This window comes from Peromyscus californicus, unplaced genomic scaffold, assembly GCF_007827085.1.
Source record: "Peromyscus californicus insignis strain IS unplaced genomic scaffold, ASM782708v3 Scaffold_8__1_contigs__length_139910024, whole genome shotgun sequence".
Lineage (NCBI taxonomy): Eukaryota > Metazoa > Chordata > Mammalia > Rodentia > Cricetidae > Peromyscus > Peromyscus californicus.
This window is the reverse complement of record NW_026294606.1, coordinates 105266463-105292038: the sequence shown is the minus strand read 5'-3', so window position 1 is coordinate 105292038 and position 25576 is coordinate 105266463. Positions and strand designations below refer to the sequence as shown.

General features: G+C 47.7%; 1 protein-coding gene across 3 annotated transcripts in view; it reads left to right on the top strand.

Annotated features, from left to right (window-relative positions):
* Nucleotides 1-19524, top strand: part of Dus2 (dihydrouridine synthase 2) — a 46271-nt gene extending 26747 nt beyond the window's left edge. For all 3 annotated transcript variants that reach the window (XM_052727988.1, XM_052727991.1, XM_052727990.1), the window contains 9 exons: nt 5948-6013; nt 6127-6197; nt 9562-9648; nt 12643-12811; nt 14480-14601; nt 15799-15948; nt 17715-17802; nt 18715-18788; nt 18981-19524. In XM_052727988.1, coding sequence (XP_052583948.1) covers nt 5948-6013; nt 6127-6197; nt 9562-9648; nt 12643-12811; nt 14480-14601; nt 15799-15948; nt 17715-17802; nt 18715-18788; nt 18981-19218 — 1065 coding nt within the window. In that variant the 3' untranslated portion in view covers nt 19219-19524. The remainder of the gene's footprint in view (nt 1-5947; nt 6014-6126; nt 6198-9561; nt 9649-12642; nt 12812-14479; nt 14602-15798; nt 15949-17714; nt 17803-18714; nt 18789-18980) is intronic.
* Nucleotides 19525-25576: the final 6052 nt, after the last annotated feature.

Below are 25576 nucleotides of genomic sequence, written 5' to 3'. Positions count from 1 at the left end.
AGACTGACCTTGAACTCTGAGCAGTCCTCCTGCCTCAGCCTCTTGAGTGCCCTTTGAGAGCAAACCAGGCCAGGATTATATAAGGCAAGCTGAAGTTAATCTCCCTTTGTTTTCCATCCTTTGGAGAGTTTACAAATGGGCTTAATGAGGACCAGGAGATAGGTTGGGCTGCCTGGGCACGTGTGGGTAACAACCTTGCCCTACTTTTCTTTCTTAATTTTCCAGCTCTCACCTTATTGCTCTACTGGCTCTTTTGACCTCCTTTTCATCCTCCATTTCCACTTCCCTGCCTGGGTTTTGAGCCTCATAGTGCTTTCTACAGACTTGAGTGACTGCAGTCAGACTCAGCCAGTGAGAGCTGCCATGGTGTCTGCTGGCTGTCACACCTCAATCCTCTATATCCATCATGCCAAGGGGTCTCTGGGATGTATAGGAGTCACTGTATGCTAGGTATCTTCTCATTTTTCCGTTGTTCAGCCTCAGATAATGTCCCTTTAATCTATTATACAATGCATCTTTGCTTATAAAGTAGTTTCCTTTCAATGTCCATTACAGTATTTCATTTGTTCTTTAAGTCTCTTAAAGTAGACATGGCAGGCATTTGCACTTTCTCTTTCTCTCTCTCTGTCTGAAACAGTGTCTACTTGTGTTGTCCATGCTCGTCTCAGACTCCTGGGCTCAAATAATTCTGCAGTGTTAGCACTATGTATTAGTTACCTTTCTGTTGTTGTGGTAAAATACCATGACCAACGCAACTTCAAGAAGGAAAGGTTGGCTGGGCAGTGGGGGCCCATGCCTTTAATTTTGGTGCTTGGGAGGCAGAAGCAAGGGAATCTCTGAGTTCAAGACTAGCCTGGACTTCAGAGTGAGTTCCAAGACATCAGAGCTTCACAGGGAAACCTTGTCTCAAGAGTTTAATAGGATTATACTTCCAGAGGGGTAAGAGTCCATCATGGCAGCAACTGGGCAGGAGTCAGAAGCTGAGATCACAGCTTTGACCACAAACTTTAATCGGAGAGAGTAATCTGGAAGTGGTGCAAGGCTTTTAACTCTCAAGGCCTGCCTCCCAGGGATGAACTTTGTACTTTCTCCATCAAGGCTGCACCTCCCCATAACCTCTCCAAACAGCACCACCAAGCTGAGGACCAAGTGTTCAAATGCCTGAGCCTATGGGGGACATTTCTCATTTAAACCACCACATACCACCAGACCAATTTTTATCTTTTTGATAAAAAATATTAGCCGGGCGGTGGTGGCGCACGCCTTTAATCCCAGCACTCGGGAGGCAGAGCCAGGCGGATCTCTGTGAGTTCGAGGCCAGCCTGGGCTACCAAGTGAGTTCCAGGAAAGGCGCAAAGCTACACAGAGAAACCCTGTCTCGAAAAAAAAAAAAAAAAAAAAATTAAACTAAAACCCCAAACGAAACAGAAAAGAAAAAAAGAAAAAAAAGCCAAAAACCTAAAAATGAAATTCAGAAAAATAAAACCAGAATATATATGTATATGTATGTATATACACACACATATTTATTTATTGGTTTTTCAAGACGGGGTTTCTCTGTGTAGCTTTGGAGCCTGTCCTAGAACTCACTCAGTAGCCCAGGCTGCTCTGAACTCACAGAGATCCGCCTGCCTCTGCCTTCCGAGTGCTGGGATTAAAGGTGTGGACCACCACCGCTGGCTAAACCAGAATATTTAATTGAAACTGAATTGGATGTGTGGTACACATATACTTGAAATACCAGCAGTTGGGAGGAGGAGGCAGGAGCAGCAAGAGTTCAAAGCCAGGCTGGACTTTATGAGACCTTGTCTCAACAGACCAAAAAAAAGCACAGAGAGAAAAACTGAACTGCTTAAGGTCCTAGCAGACAGAGCCAACTTTGGAGTTTCGTGACTTAGTACTAACCACGGCGTTAGTGCCCTGCTCAGTGACTCCTCGTGCCAAAGGTGGTTGTGGTAGTTCTTAAACTTCTAGCCACAGTTCAGTAACCACCTGAACTTTAGAGCCTGCCGTCAGACACCCTGTGCATAATGGAGTGCATAACTGTGGATCTCAAGTGGTTTCCACACTCGAGCAGGAGATGCCTCAAAAGAGCTTATGATTCATTCCCGTGTGCACACAGGTGTTCTCGCTGCCCTCCATCCTCCTGACTTCTTAGGCCACTGATGCTTGGGTCTGTCCCCGACCCGCCTTAATGAGGCACATTTGTCAAGAGGCAGCAGTGATGCATTCCATCGCAGAAGCTTGGTTCATTCTGCTGCGGTCACACAGGCCAGCTTGGACTAGTAAATGGGGTCTCCCTCATGAAAGGGAGGGTTCAGGCTTCCACAGTGAAGTTAGATGTGACTTCGGCAGATGGGGCAGGAGTCAGTTCAGGCCCACACTGTACTTGCAAGCTGGGTATGGCTGAGAACTTTGCAGGTACTTTGAAAATTTTCTCAAAAGATGCTCATATGGGGTCAGGAAAAAACTTCGGAAATACGTAGTGATGGTGGCTGTGCCACATTGTGAATGCAACTAAATTAGTTAAAGAAAAGATATATAAAAAAAGTGTTTAAGCCAGGTATGGTGGCACACGCCTTTAATCCCAGCAAATGGGGAGTGGGGCAGAGATAAGTAGATCCCCGAGTTTGAGACCAGCTTAGTCTACAGACCAAGTTCCAAGATAGCTAAGACTACACAGAGAAACCTTGTTTTAAAAAACAAAGCAAAACTAAAAAAGAAAGGTAGCAGACACTTAGAGTCTCAATCAGTACTCAGAGGCCGAAGGATTGTGAGTTTGAAGGCATCCTGCACGAAGTAAGGGAGTCCAGGCCAGTCTGGGATGTATAGTGAAACCCGTTTCCAAAACCAAGAAGTTGGGCAGAGAACTTACAATGGCAAATTTCTTTTTCCTTCTTTTTTCCCCCCTGCTTCCTTCTCTCCCGCCTTCCCTTCCTCTCTTTCTTTCTTTCTTTTTTTTTTTAAAAAAGATTTATTTATTTATTATCTATACAGTGTTCTGCTTGCTTGCATGTACCTGAACACCAGAAGAGGGCGCCAGATCTCATTACAGATGGTTGTGAGCCACCATGTGGTTGCTGGGAATTGAACCCATGACCTCTGGAAGAGCAGCCAGTGCTCTTAACCTCTGAGCCACCTCTCCAGCCCCCCGCTTTTTTTTGAGAGAGAGAGGGGATCTTCTTTCTACATGCCAGCCTGGCCTGGGGGTCTGGTGAGGCCAGCCTGCCATGGGTGGATGTACTGTTTCCCTACTCAGAACTGGATTTTTGTTTCTGGTCCTTTCCCTTCTCTGCCAGGGACATGAGGCATGATTTAGAGTTTCACAAATTTCATGCTACCACCTGGCGATAAGATAGCCTCAGGGGGCTGGAGAGATGACTCAGACATTAAGAGCACTGGCTGCTCTTCCAGAGGACCTGGGTTCAATTCCCAGCACTCACATGGCAGCTCACAACTGTCTCTAACTCCAAGATCTGACACCCTCACACAGACATACATGCAGGCAAAGCACCAATGCAAATAAAATAAAATAAATAAATTATTAAAAATAAAAAGACAGCCTCAGGAAGCTGGGCAGTGGTGGTGCACACCTTTAATCCCAGCACTCGGGTGGCAGAGGCAGTAGATCTCTGTGGGTTCAAGGCTAGCCTGGTCTACAGAGTGAGTTCTAGGACAGCCAGAGCTATTACACAGAGACACCCTGTCTCAACTACAAAAAAAAAAGGCGCAGGAGGTACCCATTTCTCCCCAGTGTGATCGATCCTGCAAGTGGCTAGGTCTTTCTCTTGCCCAATTTCCTTCCTGATCTTTAATATGCATGTGAACAGAAATTCTAAAGTACCTAGAACTACTTAGAATGAATCAAAAGGAAGTTCTCTGAGACTGAATACTGTATCAGACCAGTTCTTTTGTCCTCACGTTTCAAAGGGTTCAAAGTAAGCACTTGCAAGGAAATCTTCTGGAGATGCTTGTTGATTTGTGAGAAGGGTTTCACATAGTCTGGATTGGCCTTCTACTCCTTATGTAGTCAAGAATGACCTTGAACTCTTGCTCCTCCTGCCTCTACCTCCCAAGTACTCCACCATGCCCTAGCTAGAGTGAGCCCGGCAGTCCCCTTCCTTAAAGTGCAAATTCCCCTTTAAGGCTCGCTTGACAGGATGACTGTGGGAAATCAGGTCTAGTCTGCTGTCTGAGGCAGCACCTGGAGAGGGTTCCTTCCTTCCTACTGGTCTTGCTAGTGAAGTGTCTGCCTTTCAACAGGGTTTCTTGGCCTGATGTCTTAAGGGCCTTCCCCTGGTCTTAGACAAGGCCTGTTTCACTATAACTGGCTCTCTGCTGCCCCCATCTGTCTAGAATCAAGATAAATGCAAGTACTCACCCCTATCTGATAGTTGCTGCCTAGGTGGCACCTCTGTTGGTTCGAAGTCCGGTTTTTGGAAGAGTGCTGTTGAGATCACCTTCCTTCCCTTGTGTCTGGCCTGAAAGTTTTGATGTAGAAAGAAGATAACAATGCTGCAGACATTCGTTGTTGTTTATATCTCTCTTGATCTCTGATTTTCATGTTGCTACCTCCCTGACTACTCTACTGTGTGACTTACTGATCTTTCCTTGCAATCTTTTCTAATTGTTGTATAAGAAGCAGTTAAAGGGTTGGGGATTTAGCTCAGTGGTAGAGTGCTTGCCTAGCAAGCACAAGGCCCTGGGTTCGATCCTCAGCTCAAAAAAAAAAAAGCAGTTAAAATACATTGAATGTGTTGTATTTTCCCTTTATAGTTCATATATTTGTATATCTGACTTTTCAAAAGAGAAGGATTCATGAGGACAGAGCCAAGGTCCTTAAAGATCTTCCTGTTCTCATTCTATAGTTCTGGGATAGCCCTTGGAATATTCCTTTTACCCACAAAAGAAACTGTCAGTCACTGAGGGGTGGTGGTGCATGCCTTTAATCTCAGCAGTCAGATTCAGTGTCAGGTGGATCTCAGAGTCTGAGGCCAGCCTGGTCTTCAGAGTGAGTTCCAGGATATCCAGGATTATACAGAGAAACCCTGTCTTGGAAAAAAAGAAGAGGAGGAGAAGGAGGAGAAGAAAGCTGTCGGTCATGTGTTCATAACCAGGACTAAGCCTCAGGGTTATATTGAGGGTGTTGGGCAATGATTTTGAAAGCACAGATTTCTATTTACTTATTTTATATCCTGGCCATAGTTTCCCCTCCCTCCTCTCTTCCCAGTTCTTTCCCACAACTCCCCGATCCACATCTCCTCTGTTTCTGTTCAGGAAGGGCAGGTCTCCCCTTGATATCAACAAAACATGGCATATCAAGTTGCAATAAGATTAAGCACCTCCCCATGTATTAAGGTTGGGCAAGGTGACCCAGTATGAGGAGTAGGATCCCAAAAACCAGTGAAAGAGTCAGAAATAGCCTCTGCTTCCATTATTAGGAGTCTCACAAGAGGACCTAGCTACACAACTCTAACATATATGCAGAGTGTCTAGGTCAGTCCCATGAAGGGAAAGCACAGGTTTCTAAACTCTGTCCCTTGAGACCCATTCAGGAAATAATGTGGTAGGATCTAAGAGTTTGTGTTACTCAAGCTTTCCAGGTAATTCTGATATTTTTCCTTCAAAGAGTCACTGTGTTCCACACAGGACTACATGCAGATCCATTTACTCCTTCCTTCAGTGTATTTAACGTGTGTGTATATATTTACCTTTATGTACCAGGCAGGGACTTGCTAGTGTTGGGATTTTAGCATAGAATAGAGGCAGAATCCTTGCTCCATGGCGTTTACATGTAAATACATTCAACAGATAAATGCAAGTAGTCATGCATATACCAACTGTCTGTCTACTTTAATCATGGGTCTTGTAGGGGTGTTAACTAGTGTAAGCAGTGTGGTGGTTTGTTCCAGAAGAGATAGATGTGCCTGTCTACTCCTCTTTGCAGATCCTCAGCACTCTTGTTAAAGGAACACACAGACCTGTGACTTGTAAAATCCGAATCCTGCCATCGGTAAGGATATGTTATTTGAAGGTTATTCTCTTGGATAATGTTAGATCTTAGGAGTCAGCAGCCTCTTCCTTGAGTCTTAATGACCACCTTGTGCTGTAATCTTTCTTACCCAGCTAGAAGATACCCTGAACCTTGTGAAGCGAATAGAGAAGACTGGCATTTCAGCCATTGCAGTTCATGGGAGGTGAGTGTTGCCTTCTTAGTGATTGGCAGGGAGATTCCTCAACAGACCCTACGTGACAAGCACTTCTCTGTGTATTTAGTTTACCTCTGCCTAGCTCCCTGATAGCCTGTGAATCCAGAGAACATTGAAACTCTCGTGGGCTTGCATTTATTCATTCATTGATTACCTTCTGACGGTAGACACAACTTCAAACATTAGAAACACAAGAGGGGCCGGGCCATGGTGGTGCACGCTTTTAATCCCAGCATTCGAGAGGCAGAGGCAGGCAGATCTCTGTGAGTTCAAGGCCAGCCTGGTCTACAGAGTGAGTTCCAGGACAGCCAGGGCTACACAGAGAAACCCTGTCTCGAAAAACCGAAAAAAAAAAAAAAAAAAAGAAAGAAAGAAAAAAAGAAAAGAAACACAGGAGGAAGGGGAAGGACCCTGCCTGCAGGATGTGGAAGTGGTGGAGGTGTGGAAGTGTGGAAGTGCAGAGGTGCGGAGGTGTAGAGGGGGTGCAGTTTGCTTAAAATTGTATCACATAGCCAGGAAATGAATCTTATTTCCCCTCCTTTCCTCCCTCCCTCCTTCCTTTGCTCCTCCTCCTCTCTCTCTCTCTTTCTCTCTCTCTCCCTGTCCCTCTCCCTCTGCCTGTCTCTCTCTCTCTCTTTTTTTTCTTGTGCTGGGGATTAAATCCAGGGTCTTGTATATGCTAGGTGAGTGCTTTGCCACTGAGGAATATCCCCAGTCCATTTCCGTTTTGGTTTGGTTGTTATAAAGTCTCTTAGAGCCCAGACTGGCTTTAGACTTGTCTCACAGCTGAGGCTGGCCTTGAACCCCTGATCCCCTTGCCTCCATCTCCTAAGTGTTGGGATTATAGGTATTCACCACTATAAACAATCCCATCCCCCCCCCCCCCCCCCCCCCCCCCCCCGCCTCTCTCTGAGACAGAGATTCACTATACAACCTAGGTTGCTGGAACTTTTATCCTCTGCCTTAGCCTCCCAAGGCTGGGATTACAGACATGAGCCACCGCACCCACTGAATCTTTTTTCCTTTCCACTTCATTGAGCACCGGCTTCTCCCTTGAATGACCCCACACAGACGGCTGTTCACTTGAAGGCACTGGCTTCCTTGCCTGCCCTTGCTGGACTGCCAGCTGTCCCAATGTCTGCTAAACAGTTCTTGTATCTATCTGTAGCTCATGTGTTCTCTATAGGGAACTGAGTCTTTTTTTTTTTTTTTTGATTTTTCAAGACAGGGTTTCTCTGTGTAGCTTTGCGCCTTTTCCTGGAACTCACTTGGTAGCCCAGGCTGGCCTCGAACTCACAGAGATCCGACTGGCTCTGCCTCCTGAGTGCTGGGATTAAAGGCGTGAGCCACCACCGCCCGGCTTTTTTTTTTTTTTCTTTTTAAAAGATTTATTTTATTTTTAATTATGTATATGTGTGGTGTCTGTGTGTCTCAGTGCAGGTGCTTGCAGAGTCCAGAAAAAAGTGTTGGATCCCCTGGAGCTGGAGTTCCAGGAGGTTGTGAGCTGCTTGATATGGGTGCTGGGGACTGAACTTGTATCCTCCATAAGAGTAGTGTGTACTGTTAACTGCTGGGCCATCTCTATACACTACACACACGCACACACACACACACACACACACACACACACACGCGCGCGCGCGCGCGCGCGCGCGCGCACACATAAATATGGGAGAGGGGCATTCTCACTCTTGCTCTGACTGGGCTAGGCTGACCTTGAATTCTTGTGTCCGTTTTGTCTGTTTTCCAAGTGCTGGGGTTATAGGCAGGAGCACTGGGGCCCGCTAAGCCAGTGTTTCTGAAGGCTGCTCTCTATCTCCCTGTCGAACTTGCTCCCTGTGCCTAGCATGTCTTTTTGTATGCAATCCTGATAAATAGACTTTGGCTGACATCCTTTTTGTAGGGGAACTCAGGGGCTTGTAGGAACAGCCCAGATTGCTGGTTACCCCTGTTACTAAGTTTTGGGGTATACCCTGAACAACAATACACAGAACAGTAAAGTGGAGCTGTATGGCTTGAAGCTAGGAGGGCTTGGAAGTGACACATGCATATGAATACACATACTGATTTCCTTGCTGAGGCAGTGGGCTCTAGACTCAGTTGCCTGATTTGAAATCCCAGCTCTGCAGTTTGCTACCTATGTATCCTTAGGAAAATCATTTAACCTCTCTAATTATCACATTCCCCATTTGTCAATTAGTACAATTTCTGCTTCATAGTTATTTTGAAGCTTTTATGGGATTGTGACTATTGCCTTGCAAACAATATTAAGAAAACTTAGTTTTTTTCCAAAAGTTGGATGCAATTAGAAGACAGATTTGGGAGAGTTTAAGGAAGAACTTCCTGACCAGCAGAAACTCAGCAAATACAGCTGTTTAGTATGGTATAAAATTGGCTGCTGGGGCCGGGCGGTGGTGGCGCACGCCTTTAATCCCAGCACTCGGGAGGCAGAGCCAGGCGGATCTCTGTGAGTTCGAGGCCAGCCTGGGCTACCAAGTGAGTTCCAGGAAAGGCACAAAGCTACACAGAGAAACCCTGTCTCGAAAAACCAAAAAAAAAAAAAAAAAAAAAATTGGCTGCTGGGGATATAAGGAATCAGAGGTGGAAGCTGGCTTGGCAGGCTCTTCTGAGAAATCAGAATATAGCACAGGAGCTACGTTCAAGCAAGAACTTGTCACCTACCTCTCCTGCTTGTCCTCACACATAGCTTGGGCCAGGCATGGCTGTAGCATACCTAAGATTTGCTTACTCATGCACAAGAACTTTTTTTGCTGTTGACCTTGGTAGGAAGGAGCCCTGGGTTGTGTCCTGCTTCCCCAGTGGCTTATCGTGACGGTCATGGTCTGTGGTCGGCCCTGGTGGCCCCTGGAACAGGGCCTACCCCGTGTCAGGTGCTTCTCCCAAAGATCAGCTGTGCAACTTGGCCTCAGCACAGGCAGCTGTGTGGGAGTGGCCAGTCTGAGCAGTGGCAGCTGTTCCAGGTCCCTTGGGAAGGGCAGGCTGGGACTGTAGGGATAGCATTTTTGTGACACTGTCTCTTATTTCTGGCAGAGGCAAGGGGAAGCCAGGGAAAAGCAGTGTGACCTTGGGAACCAGGCCACCCTCATTGGTCCTCTGTGGCTATGCCCCATCTTCAGGCTCCTGAGAACCAGCCTTAACATTCTCTCTCTCTTGCCCCTTAGGACAGAGTTCCTCCCCTAGGTCAGGGAGGCCATTCCCAGCAACCTCTCTTAGATAACCACATAGCTATCTGATCTGCTTGAGGTTCAGTAGGAAGGACAGTAGGAGTTTAGGAATGTTATGGCTTTTGGCTCTCAGCCCCCAGGCCCCATCTCTTTTCTTCATCTTTAAGGAATCGGGAGGAACGGCCTCAGCACCCTGTCAGCTGTGAAGTTATAAGAGCCATCGCTGAAACCCTCTCCATTCCTGTCATAGCCAAGTAAGCCTTCACTCTTCCTCATTTACTTTGTGCTCCACCTCATTCAGAGAAGACTTGCGCCAGCACATTAAAACACTGATACTTTTTTTGAAAAGAAAAAGGGGGTGGGGGAAGTGCTGCGGGATGTTCTGTATGGCAAATGTATTGCTCTGATTGGTTGGTAAATAAAACACTGATTGGCCAGTAGTCAGGCAGGAGGAAGTGTAGGCGGGACAAGGAGGAGAATAAAGCTGGGAAGTGGAAGGCTGAGTCAGAGAGACACTGCCAGCCGCCGCGATGACAAACAGCATGTGAAGATACCGGTAAGCCACGAGCCACGTGGCAAGGTATAGATTTATAGAAATGGATTAATTTAAGCTATAAGAACAGTTAGCAAGAAGCCTGCCACGGCCATATAGTTTGTAACCAAAAAAAAAAAAAAAAACACTGATACAAGCCAGACATGGTGGCATACGCCTTTAATCCCAGCACTATGGAGTCAGAGAGGCAGATGGAACTCTGAGTTCAAAGCCACCCTGGTCTATATAGGAGTTCCAGGACAGATAGGAGAGACCCTGTCTCAAAGCAAACAAACAGAACACTCCAAACAAAACCGAAACAAACACAGGACTGGCAGATTTACTTTGCAGTTAAGGGTGTCTAACACCAAGCCTGACCATCTGAGTTCAGTCCCTGAGAGCACCGAAACTTGCAACTTGACCCCTGACCTCCACTTGGGTCGTGTCAGATATCTCCCTCATACCCAACCAACCAAATAAATATAAAAAAGAAATACTTAAAAAACTAACCATATGTGCTCACAGGGGCTTGCAGAGACTGAACTGACAGCCAGGGAGCCTGCATGAGACCGACCTAGGCACTCTGCATGTATGTTACAGTTGTGTAGCTTGATCCTCTTATAGGACTCCTCACAGCAGGAACAGGGACTGTCTCCGACTCTTTTACTGGCTTGTGGGACCCTACTCCTCATACTGGGTTGCCTGTAGCCTCAATACATGGGGAGGTGCTTAGTCTTACTGTGACTTGATATGCCATGTTTTATTGATACTCATGGGAGACCTGCTCTTTCCTGGATGGAGACAGAAGAAGAGGAGATTGGGGGGTTGGAGGGGGAATGAGAGGGAGGAACTGGGAGGGGAGGACGTGGGGACAGGCTGTGGCTTGGATGTAAAAATACATAGATGAACAAAAAAGCAAAAGAAAAAAAACTGACCATAAGGAAAAGGGGGAGAAATGGAGCAAAAATAGGAAGTTAGGAGCGAGGCTGACACTGGTGTTTGGACCCAGAGCTCAGAGCGCTCTGACGGTGGGCTAGGCAATGGGTAGGAGTAAGAATGTGGACGGTGGAAAGGCTGCAGAATCAGACCTAGGGCAAGACGATGCCACACCTAGAGTTAGGTATGCAAGGTCAGGGGCAGTGTGAGGAGTCCCAAGCCAGAGCTCTTAGCAACATGACTCAAGGAACATAAAGCAGGCAGAAGAAATCCAAAGGCCAGGTAGTGCACACCTTTAATCCCAGCCCTTGGGAAACAGAGGCAGGTGGATCTCTGAATTTGAGGCTAGCCTCGTCAATGTAGAACGTTTTAGGACAGCCAAGAAAATATAGTGTGATGCTATCTTTGAGAAAGAAAAAGAAGAAAGGATGGATGGGTGGATGGATGGATGGATGGATGGATGGATGGATGGATGGATGGATGATGCCAAGCATGGCGTCACACATCTTTAATCCCAGCACTTGGGAAGCAGAGGCAGACAGATCTCTGTGAATTTGAAGCCAGCCTGGTTTATATAGTGAGATCCAGGACAGCCAGAGTTATATAGAGAGACCCTGTCTTAAAAGAAAGAAAGAAGGAAAGAAAGAAAGAAAGAAAGAAAGAAAGAAAGAAAGAAAGAAAGAAAGAAAGAAAGAAAGAAAGAAAGATCCAAACAAGAATTCTGGGCAACTACAGGCACTTATGCTAGCAAGTGTGGGGTTTTGATGACCACTCCAAAGATTTAATAGTAAGACTATACCTAGTCGTCTGTGTTGGCCACCTAGGAGTCCAGCTCAGCCTTGTACCTCAGGAAAGCACAGAGACTCGGGGAGCTTGGACATTGGAAACAGGGAAGTCCTGAGGAAAGTTCCCTCTGACTAGTGGGAGGAAGAAGTAATGATGGGGTGGTTGCTAGGCCTTATGTACTAAGAGAGAGAAATTTTAGAGGTGACTTTGAGGACTGACTCAAGACTTTGGAGCTAGTTGCTTTTCCTGTCCCCTCAGGGCTCTCCCCAGCACAGGTGTCTCTGGACTGAGACTGCTTCCTGACTCTGGATGAAGTAGTTGAGAACAGAAAAGTTTCTTAGAGCAGCAGGGTGGAAGGAGGAGGATTATGACCAAACTGAGTCTCCTCATTTCCCACCGTGACCCTCAGTGAGTGTGCCCTTCCCTCAGTCTAGGGTTTTGACCTAGTCCTTAGAGGGTCTCTGGACGACTTCTCAGCTTGGAGTTTTTCCTGTGGCCGCAGTTCCACAGGGTTTTTTGTCTTTGATTTTTAATTTTATATTTTAGACAGGTCTTACTGTGTTGCCCCATGCTGGTCTAGGTCTGACTAGGTAGCCCAAGCTTACCTGAAGACAGGATTCTTCTGCCTTAACCTCCTGGATGCTGTGGTTACAGGTGTATACCACTGTACCAGCTAATAACTCAGTTTTAGTCCTACATCTTTAGATATTATCTGCCTTTGGCCACTGTTTTGGGTAGTAGAGAGGAAAAGTCAAATTTCTAAAATACCTCTTCAATGACAGACATGGATGGTTCAGGCTATTTTATGTATTACTTTATGTTTCTCACTTACCAGTAGGGTATGCTTTATAATCACTTTGTTAAAGTTCTAATAGTTGAAGGGACTTGGCTAAAGCCATACTAATAATGAATGGCAGATCTGGAAATCACCTTTTTCTGGAAATACTGGTGGGTTCCATTGTGGGACTCTTCCTATGCCCCTGTTGCTTTTTAGTGGAGGATCTCATGACCACATCCAGAAACATTTGGACATAGAGGACTTTCGACAAGCTACAGCTGCCTCTTCAGTGATGGTGGCTCGAGCAGCCATGTGGAACCCCTCTATCTTCCTCAAGGACGGCCTTCGTCCCCTGGAGGAAGTCATGCAGAAGTACATCAGATATGTAAGTCTTTGCACGTTTTCTTTCTTTTACGTTTTAGTTTTGACATAGAGTCTCATAGCCCAGACTGCCCTCTAATCCCTTATTCTCCTGCCTCTACTTCCTACATGTTGGGATTACAGGCATGTGCCACCACATGCTTGAGAATAGCCTTTTCTAAACCAGTTTCTTTTCACTATGAGTGTAGTAGTTGTGTTAAAGGATTTTTTTTTTTTTTTTTGGATGAGTTCACTGGGTACAGTCCCAGGGGTTCTATACTGGGCTGCACACGTACATGTTGAGCAGAGACAATAAGTTGTCCTCAAAGTTCTTCCATGAGTTGGATCTGAACAGAAGTTCCAGCCCTCTCCCGGGGCAGTTTTCCACCTCCCTTTTCAGTCTCAAGTCTCACTAATGCCTGGGGTTCCCTGTGCTCTCCTCAAGCTGAGGCATTCGGGTGCTTTTCATGACTGTCAAGCTGGGACGGTAGGATGAGGCATGTGTCCAGTTCCTGGCTTCTATAAAGCTTCTGTCCTAGAGCCTCCTTTCCCCGGTGCTGTAGCCCGTACTCTCTTGGTTCTGAGTGTCCTGGTGCATAGGTTGGTGACGGTTAGCTCTTCAGCAGTCTAAGTCAGCTGCAGACAAAGGGCCTGCTCAGCCCAGGTCAGCTGTCCTGCTCTTCTGGCCACCTGGCAAAGCGTGTGGCAGAGAAGACATGTTCAGCAGTGCTGAGCCTGCTTACTAGGTGAAAGGTGATGCTATCACTCTTGCTCAGCCATCATTTGGCAGCTTTCAAGAGGGTGTGTTGTACTAGAGAAAGAGAGTAGCCTCAAGCATCAACATGGATGCTTCTGGTCTGATCAGGTGCTTTCTGGGCCAGACAAGCTGAATCATGGTCCTGCCCCTGGCTGGAACTTACTCACTTATTCCATACCTTCTCCTGAGCATGCCATGGCACCTTCCTAGGCACTGAAGACAGGCCTAGAGGAGATTCTACAAGTGTAGGGGGTGAGCGCTTGGAGGGGGTTCTGGAGGCCTGTCTATAAAGCCTTTACTTCTGGCTGCTCTCCTGCCCTGCACCTAGCTGGGTGAACATCCATGGTATTATTTCTGGGTAGCCATCTTGCTTCTCTGGGCCTCACTTCTCAGGCTCTAGAGTAAGGTAACAGCCGTATTTATCGTTGTATAGATATACAAATTGATAAGTCATGTGTATGAACATGCTTAGTAGATGGGGTTGTGCCCCACCCATGTAGGGGAAGTTGGAGAGAGGTTAGTCCAGATATAGTTGATCCTGGTTGTAAGGAATAGAAATCTTACCTCTGTCCTAGGGCTGGATTTGCCCTGCCAAAATTTGGTGTGTTCCTTTTCTCTACCCCAGAAGATGCTCAGCATTAGACTCCCTGTGGTAGCCTGTGGTGACTGAAGCATGGGTTGATTCTTTATACTTTTATCCCTCAGTCAGGCTGTCTAGGTGGGTATGCTGTTGAACCTGAGCCTTAGTTTTATGTTCAAACTTTGTATGACCGTGGGAGGGATAGATGGCAGGGCTGAAGTAGCTCTTATGTGGGGTCCCATAGGCTTGGCTGTAAGCACACTTCTGACGTCCTCCTAGAGCCCCTTCCTCCCACTGGCAGCTCCGATCTCAGTGTTTCCTGGTAACGGGTGGGCTCATGCTAGTTCTCCTCTCAGGCGGTGCAGTACGATAACCACTACACCAACACCAAATACTGCTTGTGCCAGATGCTTCGGGAACAGCTGGAGTCGCCCCAGGGAAGGTTGCTCCATGCTGCCCAGTCTTCCCAGGAAATTTGGTAAGAGTTCAATGGTCTACCCATCTATTCTTGCAGACTTAACCCAGACTTGACCTTGATCCCTAAGCTTATTTTGCTGAAGGACCAGGGTCACAGCTTCTGAATGTGTATGTATAGGAGTGGGGTGGTAGTATAGTTTTGCTTCATAGAAGTGGGGGACTTTCACAGCATTGAAACCTTCCATTCTTCAGCTGATCTTAGCAGCAGTTTGGTAACTAGGGTACTGTTAGAATGGAGGGACGCAAAAGATAGGCCTGGGAGCTCCTGAGGAAGAAGGTTTTCTGTTAATGGGCCTTTTGCCTGCCAGGCTAACAAAACCAAGTGGTCAAGAGAGACAAGGCTTTAGAATGGAGCTCTTGACAGACGCCTATACCCATTATCCTGGTCAGCGAGGCTACCTCTGGGTCCTTCAGATCTAGTACAGCTTTAGATCAGGTGACTAACACCTGGCGGTCCTTGACAACCCAGCTTTGTCCCAGCTCTTTTGGCTTCCTGTCTACTGTTGCCATAACTCACGTTCGGGTCCTCTGTCTTAAAGGTCTTGTCTCCTCATGTTGGCTGTCTGTACCTTCCTTCCTCTAAGGCTTTCTGAATCATACTTGCCTTCAGGGACCCACGTGCATAGGTTTTTTCTAGAAGGGAAAGCTCTTCCAGAAGCCTTTTTCCATCCTTGGCTTGTGCTGCTGTTTCCGCCCCATCCATACAGGCCAAGCAGCTGAACATAGTGTATTTGAATTTTAAAACAGAATGTAACTCTGGAGCTCTGAGTGGTTCAGACTAGGTCCATGGTAGCTATGGGCAATGAGGAATCAATCGGTCCTCAGGCCTTTGTCTTTTGCACCCATGGGCCCTCTTGAGGATGATCCATCCCATCAGTTTAGGTCAGCTCTGCCATGCCTGGCTGGTTCAGTACATCCATCTGTGTGGTCATCCTTGGAAGAGGACTGCGAATCATGGGGAATAACCTCTGGATTCTTTTCTCCCCAGCCCAACCTCCCTCTAGTGTTCACACTCAAAGATTCAAATTCATTTTCTACTTTCCATTCTAGGCAGATGCTAGGGTATGTAGGAAGCACCTTCTGATGCTCAGACCCTGTGTGGTACAGGAGTTTCTTTGTGGTTGGGTAATGGGCTCCTGCAGTACCTTGGATGCTGTTCCACTAGGGTTTCTATCCTGTTCCACCTCTTTTTCCATAGTGAGGCCTTTGGCCTTGGTGCCTTCTATGAGGAGACCATTCGGGAGCTAGATGCCCGGCGAGCTGACCTTTTGGCTAAGACTCCAGAGGCAGTTGAAGAGCCAGCTGAAGACACTTCTGGCATCATTAAGATGGCTATCAGGTTTGACCGGTAGGTTTCTAGTATATTCCAGGGCCAGTTGCCTAGTGGTTTTAGTGGCTGTTATATGTGAATAATGTCAAGCTTAGGAACTACAGGTCTTCTTAGTGTGGATACTTGTTCCCAGTCTTCAGCTTCCCAAGAAGGTGCTTTTTTTTTTAAAGCCACAGAAAGCTGCACATAGAGCTTAATTGGCTATTCCTTTTTTTTTTTTTTTTTTTTTTTTTTGTTTGTTTGTTTGTTTGAGACAGGGTTTCTCTGTGTAGTTTTGGTGCCTTTTCTGGAACTCACTCTGTAGCCCAGGCTGACCTCAAACTCACAGAGATCTGCCTTCCTGTGCCTCCCGAGTGCTGGGATTAAAGGCATGTGCCACTACCACCCGGCAGAAGGTGCTTTTTGTTACTGTTTTTTGTTTTGTTTTTGAGACAAGGTCTCTTTTCATAGCTCTAGCTATCCTGGAACTCATTATGTAGACCGGGCTGGCCTTGAACTCACAGAGATCCACTTGCCTCTACCTCCAGAGGTCCGAGATTCAAGGCATGTGCCACCTCAAGACTTATTACTGTATTTTTTTTTTTCCAAGACAGGGTTTCTCTGTGTAGCTTTGGCTGTCATGAAATTCACTATGTAGACCAAGCTGGCCTGAAACTCACAGAGATCTGCCTGCCTCTGCCTCCCGAGTACTGGGATTTTATGTGTGTAACACTACGCCAGATTTTTGTTACTGTATTATTTAAAACAGGGTCTCATGTAGCCCAGACTAACCTTGAGCTTTCTATGTAGCTGTTGATGACCCTGAACTCCTGATCCTGTCCGCGCCCCACCCCACCCCACCCCACCCCCGCCCCAGTAGGTGTTTTCAGGGAAGACAGTCCCCGAAAGCCCAGGCAGCATTGGTGGGGGCATATTTTTCTAAGACAGACAGAATTGAACTTCACTTTTTTCCTGACCCAGTCATTCCCTTTCACAACTTGGGACAGCAAGATAGGTCGACTGTTCCTCAGTCTGTGCTTTTCCCCTGAAGCTCTTCAATGGTCCTGGAACCTTGACTTTACCTGACTCTGTACCCTGCCTACACCACTGCCGATCACCAGGCCAGTGGCACGCTCTCTAGACAGAAGTAGCCTTAGTCTGATTCTTGCCTCACATTTTGATCTGGCTTTGAATGGTGCCCTCATTCTTGTCCCCTGCCATCTGGGTCTGAGCCTTCTCTAGTCTCCATACCCAGACCAGGAGCCGGTCTCATCTGGCAAGGGCTTGAGGTGGGGTTAAGAGGACAGCCGTTGGGCGGTCATATGCCAGAGGGAGTTCCCAGTGGAAGAAGGAACATGTCCCTTTCACCCTGTCGTGGACTGGTTCTGGCCCTGACACTGGTCAGATGGACTCATGGGGGCACTAAGCTGGCGCTCTCAGCCCACTGTAGGGCCACCTCCATTCCTACCTCCACCCATCCCCTCAAATCTTATCTTGAAAGGCAAAGTGAACCTTCTTTCCTGGCTTCTGAAGGCTATTTTCCAGGCTGCAGCTCAGAGAACTGGGAGTTCTCACATATGCACTCCTTGTTATTCTAAGCATGTAGAAGCCCATCTTCCCTTTGGATTAAAACCTAGGCTGCAACTGCTGGTAGAACAGGGAGAGTGTACAAAAGCCCTGGGGCAGCTACCTGATATCTCAGTTTCTCCAGTTCACCTATCATTCAGTGGCTGATTGGTGGCTTTTGCTAAGGGATAGAGTAGATATGGTGAATGGGCCTTAACTGTTTCTCCTCCTTTCCCAAGGAGAGCATACCCACCCCAAATTACCCCCAAGATGTGCCTGCTGGAATGGTGTCGGAGAGAGAAGTTGCCACAGCCTGTGTATGAAACAGTGAGTTTTTCTGTCTATTGCCTGTCTGGCATCCAACCACAGTGCTTCCTGCACTGGTATCATCACCCCAGTACACTCATAGCTTAAATGCTCAGCTCTAGGATGCTTTGTTAGCATCTGAACTTGATTCCCGTAGATGGGCATAAGTTGCTAGTAGTAGGGGTAATTACTGATAGCCTCTTACCTCCGACCTTGGGCTATTGTCCAATTCTGGCAGATATATCCTTGGATTGGGCTTCAGCCAGTGGGGCACAGAATTATGCCCACACATAGGGCCCCTGGGGTGGAAACCTTGAAGTAGTCTTGCTTCACTTCCTTTGGTCCCTGTGGCTGCTCTGTCTTTCGTACTGGCCTTCTGGCCTCCAGGCTTACACTTTCTGGGCCTTGTGTCCCCTCTACCAGAGTGACATTTGGAAAACAAATTGAACCTCTGTGTCTTGTTCAGGTTTCCAGCTCCCCAGAACACAAGACCCCAAATACCTTGCTGTTTTATCTCTTCCACTCAGCTTTCTACTCCAGCCACATCCCCTGAGCCCTCTGCCAGATGTACCTGCTTTGCCCCTACCCTTGTCCCTTCCCAGTCCTTTGCCATCTGGTGAACTCCTTTTTGCTGGGAACTGGCCCACATAGAAGTCAGCAGGCAGAGGCCCTGTAGTCAGATAAGAGTTCTAATGGTCCTTCGTTTAGTTCAGTGACAGAGCTCTGACACACTCGATACCATTGTCAATTTGCATAACTGCCCTCTCCCCGACGCCACCACCCCCAAGATGCAGCAGGTACTTTCACATGGGCGGAGCATGTGATCAGGCAGCCTTCATTTGACTTGAGTTAGAAGTACTTCCCTCTCATTTGAGTGTCCTTCATGTGACGCAGCAGGTGGGCAATCTGCTCTTTCCTTTGCTCTCTCCCCAGGTTCAACGACCTTTAGATCGCATGTTCTGTTCTGTTGTCACTGTTGCAGAACAAAAGTACCAGTCCACATTGTGGTGAGTTTCTCAACGGATGGCAGGAGACAGCTGGTGTAGGGATCCAAGTCTACTTTTGGTCTGGGGGAGTTGGGTGTATAGTTTGTGAGGGCACCAGTTTTATCGGAATCTCTTCAAAGGATGAAACTCAGGATTTCCAGGCTGTAGACCTGCTGTTTACTGGCTTTATGAATTTTTGCTTCATTTACCCAGGGACAAGTCCAAGAAACTAGCGGAGCAGACTGCAGCCATTGTCTGTCTGCGGAGCCAGGGCCTCCCTGAGGGTCGACTGGGTGAGGAGAGCCCCTCCTTGAACAAGCGCAAGCGAGAGGCCCCTGACCAAGATCCTGGAGGCCCCAGAGTTCAAGAGCCAGCACTACCTGGGGAGATATGCAAGAAGCCATTTGTTACCCTGGGAACTGGTGAAGATAATCTCCTGGAAGGATGTTGACTACTGTCCCTGCCCTGGTCACCAGTGTGGGGAGCTGATATGAAGGTGGTTATGGGTGCTGGGGCCTAAACCAGGTGCCATTGGACAGTTTGCTGGCCCTTGCCATTGAAGAAGTTAGGGTTGTTGACCCAGGCCATCAGTCTGAAACAAGTGCCAAGGAGTGTCCAGTGGTAATACTATCTCCTCTCATAGGTCTGAATGGTAAGCCAAGTTCCCAGTGACCTGAATGTTTTTTGAAAACAAGGCTTTCAGGCCGCACCTCTAACTTGACATTGGTACCGTGCAATAAAGACAGACTGACTTTTACCCATGGCCAACTGTTTCAGCCTTGGACTACATCCTGGCATAATTATTGTACCTACCCTCTGTGCAGAGCTGGAGAGTCCCAAGGTGTGCCTCTTGCATGTAGGGGATGAGTGGACCTTTGGCGTCCCCTGGATTTTGGTGAAAGCAGGAAAGGACCAAGAAAACCATTTTAATGGTGGGAAACCTGAGGTGTTAATCATCATTTGACTTTCCTGATGAGAAGTTCTGTGTAATCTCAGGAAAAACAAGGGTATCTGATACCCCAGTAAAGGGCCAACCTAGTAGAGTTGCGGGGGTGGGGAGTGGTGGTGTTAAGGGCCCCAGAGTTGTCTCCTTTATGCCTTACAACTAATTTGAGCTCAGACCTGATGGAGGAAGTGCCTGCTCAGGGCAGGGAACACCTGGGGGCTGCTGATGGCAGCCATTTGGCTTTTGTGAAATGCAGCATTCACAGATCACACTGTCACTTTCCCCACCCCAATCCCATTTGAGGTGGAAGGAAGTGGTAGGTGAATTTCCTCCTGGCAGTGAGAAGCAAACAAACAGCTACCCCCACATTTATTGGGGCCTCCCCACTCCCCTGCTGGGAGGGGTGGCCTGACCAAAGGTCCCTGCCCTGCCCCACCCCTGCTTCCTCTGCTGTAAACAGGCTGTGTGACCTTCCTTTTGCCAGGCTGTGTGGGGGGAGGACTCCCCTCTAGACCAAACCTGCCTTTCCCCCCAAGTTCCCTAGGACAGCCTCATGGCCCTGTGCCAGGCTGCAGCCCCTGGCCCTGCCTGTCTCTGAATCAAAGCGTTAGTTAGGCTTGCCTTTTTTTTCCATGGATACCCACACTTGCTTTTCTTTGGTAGATAAGATTACCATACTGCCAGAGGCCTCTCAGTGGGGCCCCTTGCATTTTGACCTTGGGTAACTCACTTCTAGTAATCAATTGTCCTCTGATAGGTACTATGTGGCTATGTGTTTCTGCTTGCTGAGAGACTGCTGTCAGAGTAGGGGGCCCAACTAAGGAGGAAGACAGTCTTGGTCTGATCTCAGCCATCAAGATTTAGAAAGTTGGTATTTGGATTTGTCTGTTTCTACTAAACCTTTCTTTAATTCCCCTTTTACTTTTCCTCATACTTAAGACTGGAAGTAGGAAGACCAAGGCCCCAGAGGACCACTTCCTCCAGGCATGCTGGAAGAGGATTCTGGGGACAAAGCATCACATGCTGTCTAAGTGGTCCTGGGCAGTGATGTCAAGCCTCTTCTCCTACTAGTGTGGTTTTCCTGGGGAAACCCCTTCCCTGGCAAGGTCAGATTAATTTTCTCTGCTACAGGAAGCAGAGACAAGGGTAGAGTGCTGCTACCATTCGGGTTGCTTTGAGGAGGAGGGAGTGAGAGGAGCTCTGAGGACCCTGGGGAAAGGCTTAAAGCCAGCTGAGGAGGGGCTAGTTAGTATGTGTCCAATGATGGGGGATAGCTGGCAAAGATCCTGGATGAATGTGTTGGTCCTCAACCTCAAACGGTTTCTTCATTAGCATTAGCATATTCTAATGATGTCTACTTTGGACTCTGTGACCTGCCCAACCAAGATCTGGGACTGACTGAGAGGCCCAGTCAAGCCTGAAGCCTGATTGTCTTCTAGTCTCTCCTTAGAATAATTCACTTTAGAGTTCCCAACCTCTTCCTAGACTCGTAGTAGTTCCAACCATTCATGTCCTTGATTGAAGCACTCTCCTTAGTGTATCACATTATGGGGGTCTTTTTGTTTTGTTTTGTAATAGTATCCTGTGCAGTCCAAGCTAGCCTTTATTTATTTATTTATATGTATTTGTTATTTTTTGTTTGTTTATTGTTTATTACTCTGTGTGTGAGGATGCATCTGGATATTGAGGATGACTTTGTGGAATCAATTGTCTTTATGTGGTTTCCAGGGATCAAACTCAGGTCATCAGGCTTGTGTGGTGAGTGCCATCTTGTTAGCCCCTTGTACAGGTTTTTCTTTTTAGAATTTATTTTTACTTCCAGCTTTATGCTGTGCTGGGGATTGAATTTAGAGGTTGGGGAATGCCAGGAAGCAGTTTCATAACTGACTGTCTTAGTTAGGGTTTCTATTGCTGTGACGAAACACCATGACCAAAGAACGAGTTGGGGAGGAAAGGGTTCATTAGGCTTACACTTCAGCATTGCTGTTCATCACTGAAGGAAGTCAGGACAGGAACTCAAACAGGGCAGGAACCTGGAGGCAGGAGCTGATGCAGAGGCCATGGAGGGGTGCTGCTTACTGGCTTGCTTCCCATGGCTTGCTTAGTCTGCTTTCTTATAGAACCAAGGACCAGAAGCCCAGGGATGGTACCACCCACCACAGGCTGAGTCCTCCCCCATTGATCATTAAATGAGAAAATGTCTTACAGCTGCATCTCATCAAGGCATTTCCTCAACTGAGGCTCCTTCCTCTGATGACTGGTTAACACACAAAACCAGCCAGTACACTGACCTGTATCCTCAGTGACAAATGTTTTTTGTTCTTATTTTTCAATAGAGTTTTGTTATGTAGCCCTGGCTGGCCTGAAACTTGCTATGTAGACCATGCTGGCTTCCAGCTTGTGGGGAATCCTCCTTAGTCCAGCAGGAGAAGACAAAGTGATGGCCTGTGTTCTCATTACTGTGTGCTGACTCTAGTAACTGATGTTTTGAAGTTGTGGTTGTCTGGTCTTAACCTATCCACCCAAACTGAAAGCTGCTCGGGCTCTATGGCCTGCACTGGCATAGAGGTAGAGAGCAGGTCCAGCAAACTGAGGGTTTAGAGCGGTGATGGGGGGTTGGGGGGCTTTATATGGCACAGAGAGGAAGAATGTCTGAACTTGAAGGTTCCTGGTTTTCCCTAGTATGAAACAAGGGACGGGGCTAAACTAAGCTGTACCATCCCATGGCTCTGAGGCACAGGAGAAGCTTCAGCAGTAGAGTCCCACCTCAGGCCTGTGGCAACAGATGAAAGAAAAAGGTTGCTTTTGATTCTCAGGCCTGGGCCATGATTTACACAGAAGGGGAAAGGATCTGCAGAGACCCCCCCCCCCCAGTCTCTGTCTACTCTGAGATTCTGTCTACTCTACTGTACCTCAGGCCCCTGAGAGATCTGCAGAGACCCCCAGAGTCTCTGTCTACTCTGAGATTCTGTCTACTATACTGTACCTCAGGCCCCTGAGAGATCTGCAGATGGAGTAGATGATGATCAGGAGCTTGGGGGGTGGATTTTGGCCGTAGCTGGGAAGCAGTGAAAAGAGTATGCATACCTGAGGAGGGGAGCCTTCACGGCCTACAGGATCCTAGCCATTTCGATCCCCTGGCCCCGCTCCCCACAGTCCACTCTGCCTTTCTTACAAAGACAGTGACTCACTCCCTACCATTGGTTCTTATGTCTGTTGAGCCGTTATCACTCTATGTTAGAGTCTTAGTTTACCCCAAACCAGAAGCCTTCCCTACAACATGACCCCTTTCTAGATATTCTCAGGTACTCGATGTCTGGGGAAAAAAGATCTGTTGCTGAGCATTTAATAAATGGGTGGATTTTTCAAACCATCTGTAGCTTTTCTGTGGTCCCTTATGAAGTGTTGGAATTGACAGGCCAGAGTCTACATTTTGCCTCCCTAGCCAGATTTTGATTTTTTTTAAAGATTTATTCATTTTGACTTTATGTACATGAGTGTTTTGCCTACTTTTATATATGTGTACTACAAGTGTGCCTTGTGCCTGTCGACCCAGAAGAGGACATCAGATCCCCTGGAAGTTACAGATGGCCGTGAGCCACTATGTCAGTCCTGGGAACAGAATCCAGGTCCTCTGGAAGAAGAGCAAGTGCTCTTAGCCCCTGTTTTATCTCTCTCTAGCTCCTCAGCCTAATGGGCTGAGCCCCTGGTTCAGGTGGTTATAACTGGAGGGAGGGTAGACTGGGTCCACTTTCTCAATCTAAATTATGAGTGTGTGTCTCCAGATGGGGCTGAAGTTGCTTTAAGTTTTATGGGAATGGGGAAGTAAGCTGACCAAATTTTGGGGACCTTATAGAATAATGGGATCATGAGAACTGGTTGGTAAACCTGTCTCAGACAAAAATTTGCAGAGCTGATGTAGCATTTGGTCTCCTAGTTTCATATTCAAGCTTTCTAGGTTGGACTCCCTGAAGCCAAGATAACTTATTGTGAAGTATTTTTCACCTACCTAATATGTTAACTCCGTCTGCATTTTTTTATTTGTTTGTTTTGAGACAGGATCTCATGTGCTCAAACTGTCCTCAAACTCACTAGGTAACACAGGATGACCTTGAGCTCCTGAGCCTTCACCTTGCAAGTGCTAGGATTACAGGCATGTGCCACTAAGCCTGACTGCTTTCTGTTCGGCTGCTTTAATGTCCTCAGTCAAGTGTTCCATATGGAATTGACTATGTTAGTTTCCTGATTTAAACCTTTGTGGTTCCCCACTGTCCTCAGGATAAAGTCCAAGCATCACAGTGATCTGTTGTACTCTGCCCACCCATCCAGAATCACCTTTGACTTCTGCCCACTGTCCCCTCTCTGGAACAAACTTTGCTCATCTTTTGTCTGGATCTCCAGTTCCTGCTAACCTGTTGAGGCCCTGTAGTTGGGTGTGTGTGGGGGTGTTGAATGTCCTCAGAGCTCCTATCATAGCTCTAATCTCTTTGCACAGTAATTATATATTTGCTATTCCTCTCTCCTAACCCTGAAGGCAGACTATCTCTCTATCTCCAGGTCCTGCATAAGTACTGGCGTAAACCCCTGAGCAGGAATGAACCAGTCTAAGATGAATGGCTCACATGCTCAGAACATTCCTTGCTCTTCTGAACCTAGGCTTAGTGGGGCCTCACTAGTAGCCTAGAAATCACTGAGATACCAAGATCTTTGCAAGGAGCTTGTCTTTGCCTTATCCTCCCAGGGGCTTTTGTGAGTAGTATGAGATGTGCTGTTGTGTGTGTGTGTGTGTGTGGGGGGGGGTCCTCTGGCTTCTCTCAACTCCCTCTCAATCATGCCTAAGTAAACAAGACCGAGTCCCCAGACTCCAAGGTTTGATGACTTGGGCTGTGCCATATCTCACTGGGAAGGCAGGCTCTTTGAGGTGGAGCCAAGATTGAAAACGGGTTCTTTTGACAGTGTCACTTCCTATATATGTGGTCATTAGCTCGGTGTCACAGTACTTCTCAGTTTCATGGTTGTGTACGGGGACGCAGAAGTCAAAAGGTGCCTGTTCCATCAGGGACCAGACCTGGCCCCTCTGATTTAGATGAAGCCTAGGAACGCACTGTATCCTCAAGAGAGCAGCTATCTGCGCCGGCTAGTGGGGACAAAGGCACAGCCACTGAGGCGGGGTGGTGGGGTGAGTGGAAGAGGGCTCCCCACAGGGGTGGATCTGAATCAACTCCAGACCTGTCTCAAGGTTTCTTTCAGCTCCGCCCTAACATACCGAGAAGCTCGAACCAATCCCCTGACCCTCTCGAGATTCCGCCATTGAAGTTGGTATGGAGGGATGCGAGAATGAGTGGTGTATAAGTAACCTTGAGGTGGTCTGATGCCTCCTCTCTAAACCCAGCCATAAGGGGGAAATACTCGGTGGGGGCAAATACCAGGATACCCATAACCCTAGCCCTCTGCTACCCCCTCCTCGACGTGAGTTCTGCCCAATGGGGAAAGGGATAGTCTCCAACTGACCTATGGGGGGTTACCAATCTAACTAGACGGCGCTATTGGCTCTGCACTCGTCTTGGCTTAGAAATCGCGGAAGGAAAAGACTTTAACTACAACTCCCGAGAGGGAGCAGGGCTCTACGCTCCTCGTTCACGTGACTTCCTCCGCGCAGAGGATTCACGCGATAGGCTGGCGAGGAGGCGGGGCCCATGACTGTCAGCGGAGCCCGAGGCCTATGGGCCGCCCCGTCGGATGGGAGCCCGGCGGGGGGCGGGGCGGGGCTGGGCGCGCTGCAGGGCGCGGGAGCGCGCCGGCGGCGGCGGCGACGGCGGCGGTGGCGGCAGTGGCGGCGACTGTGGGAGGGGGGGGCGGGGAA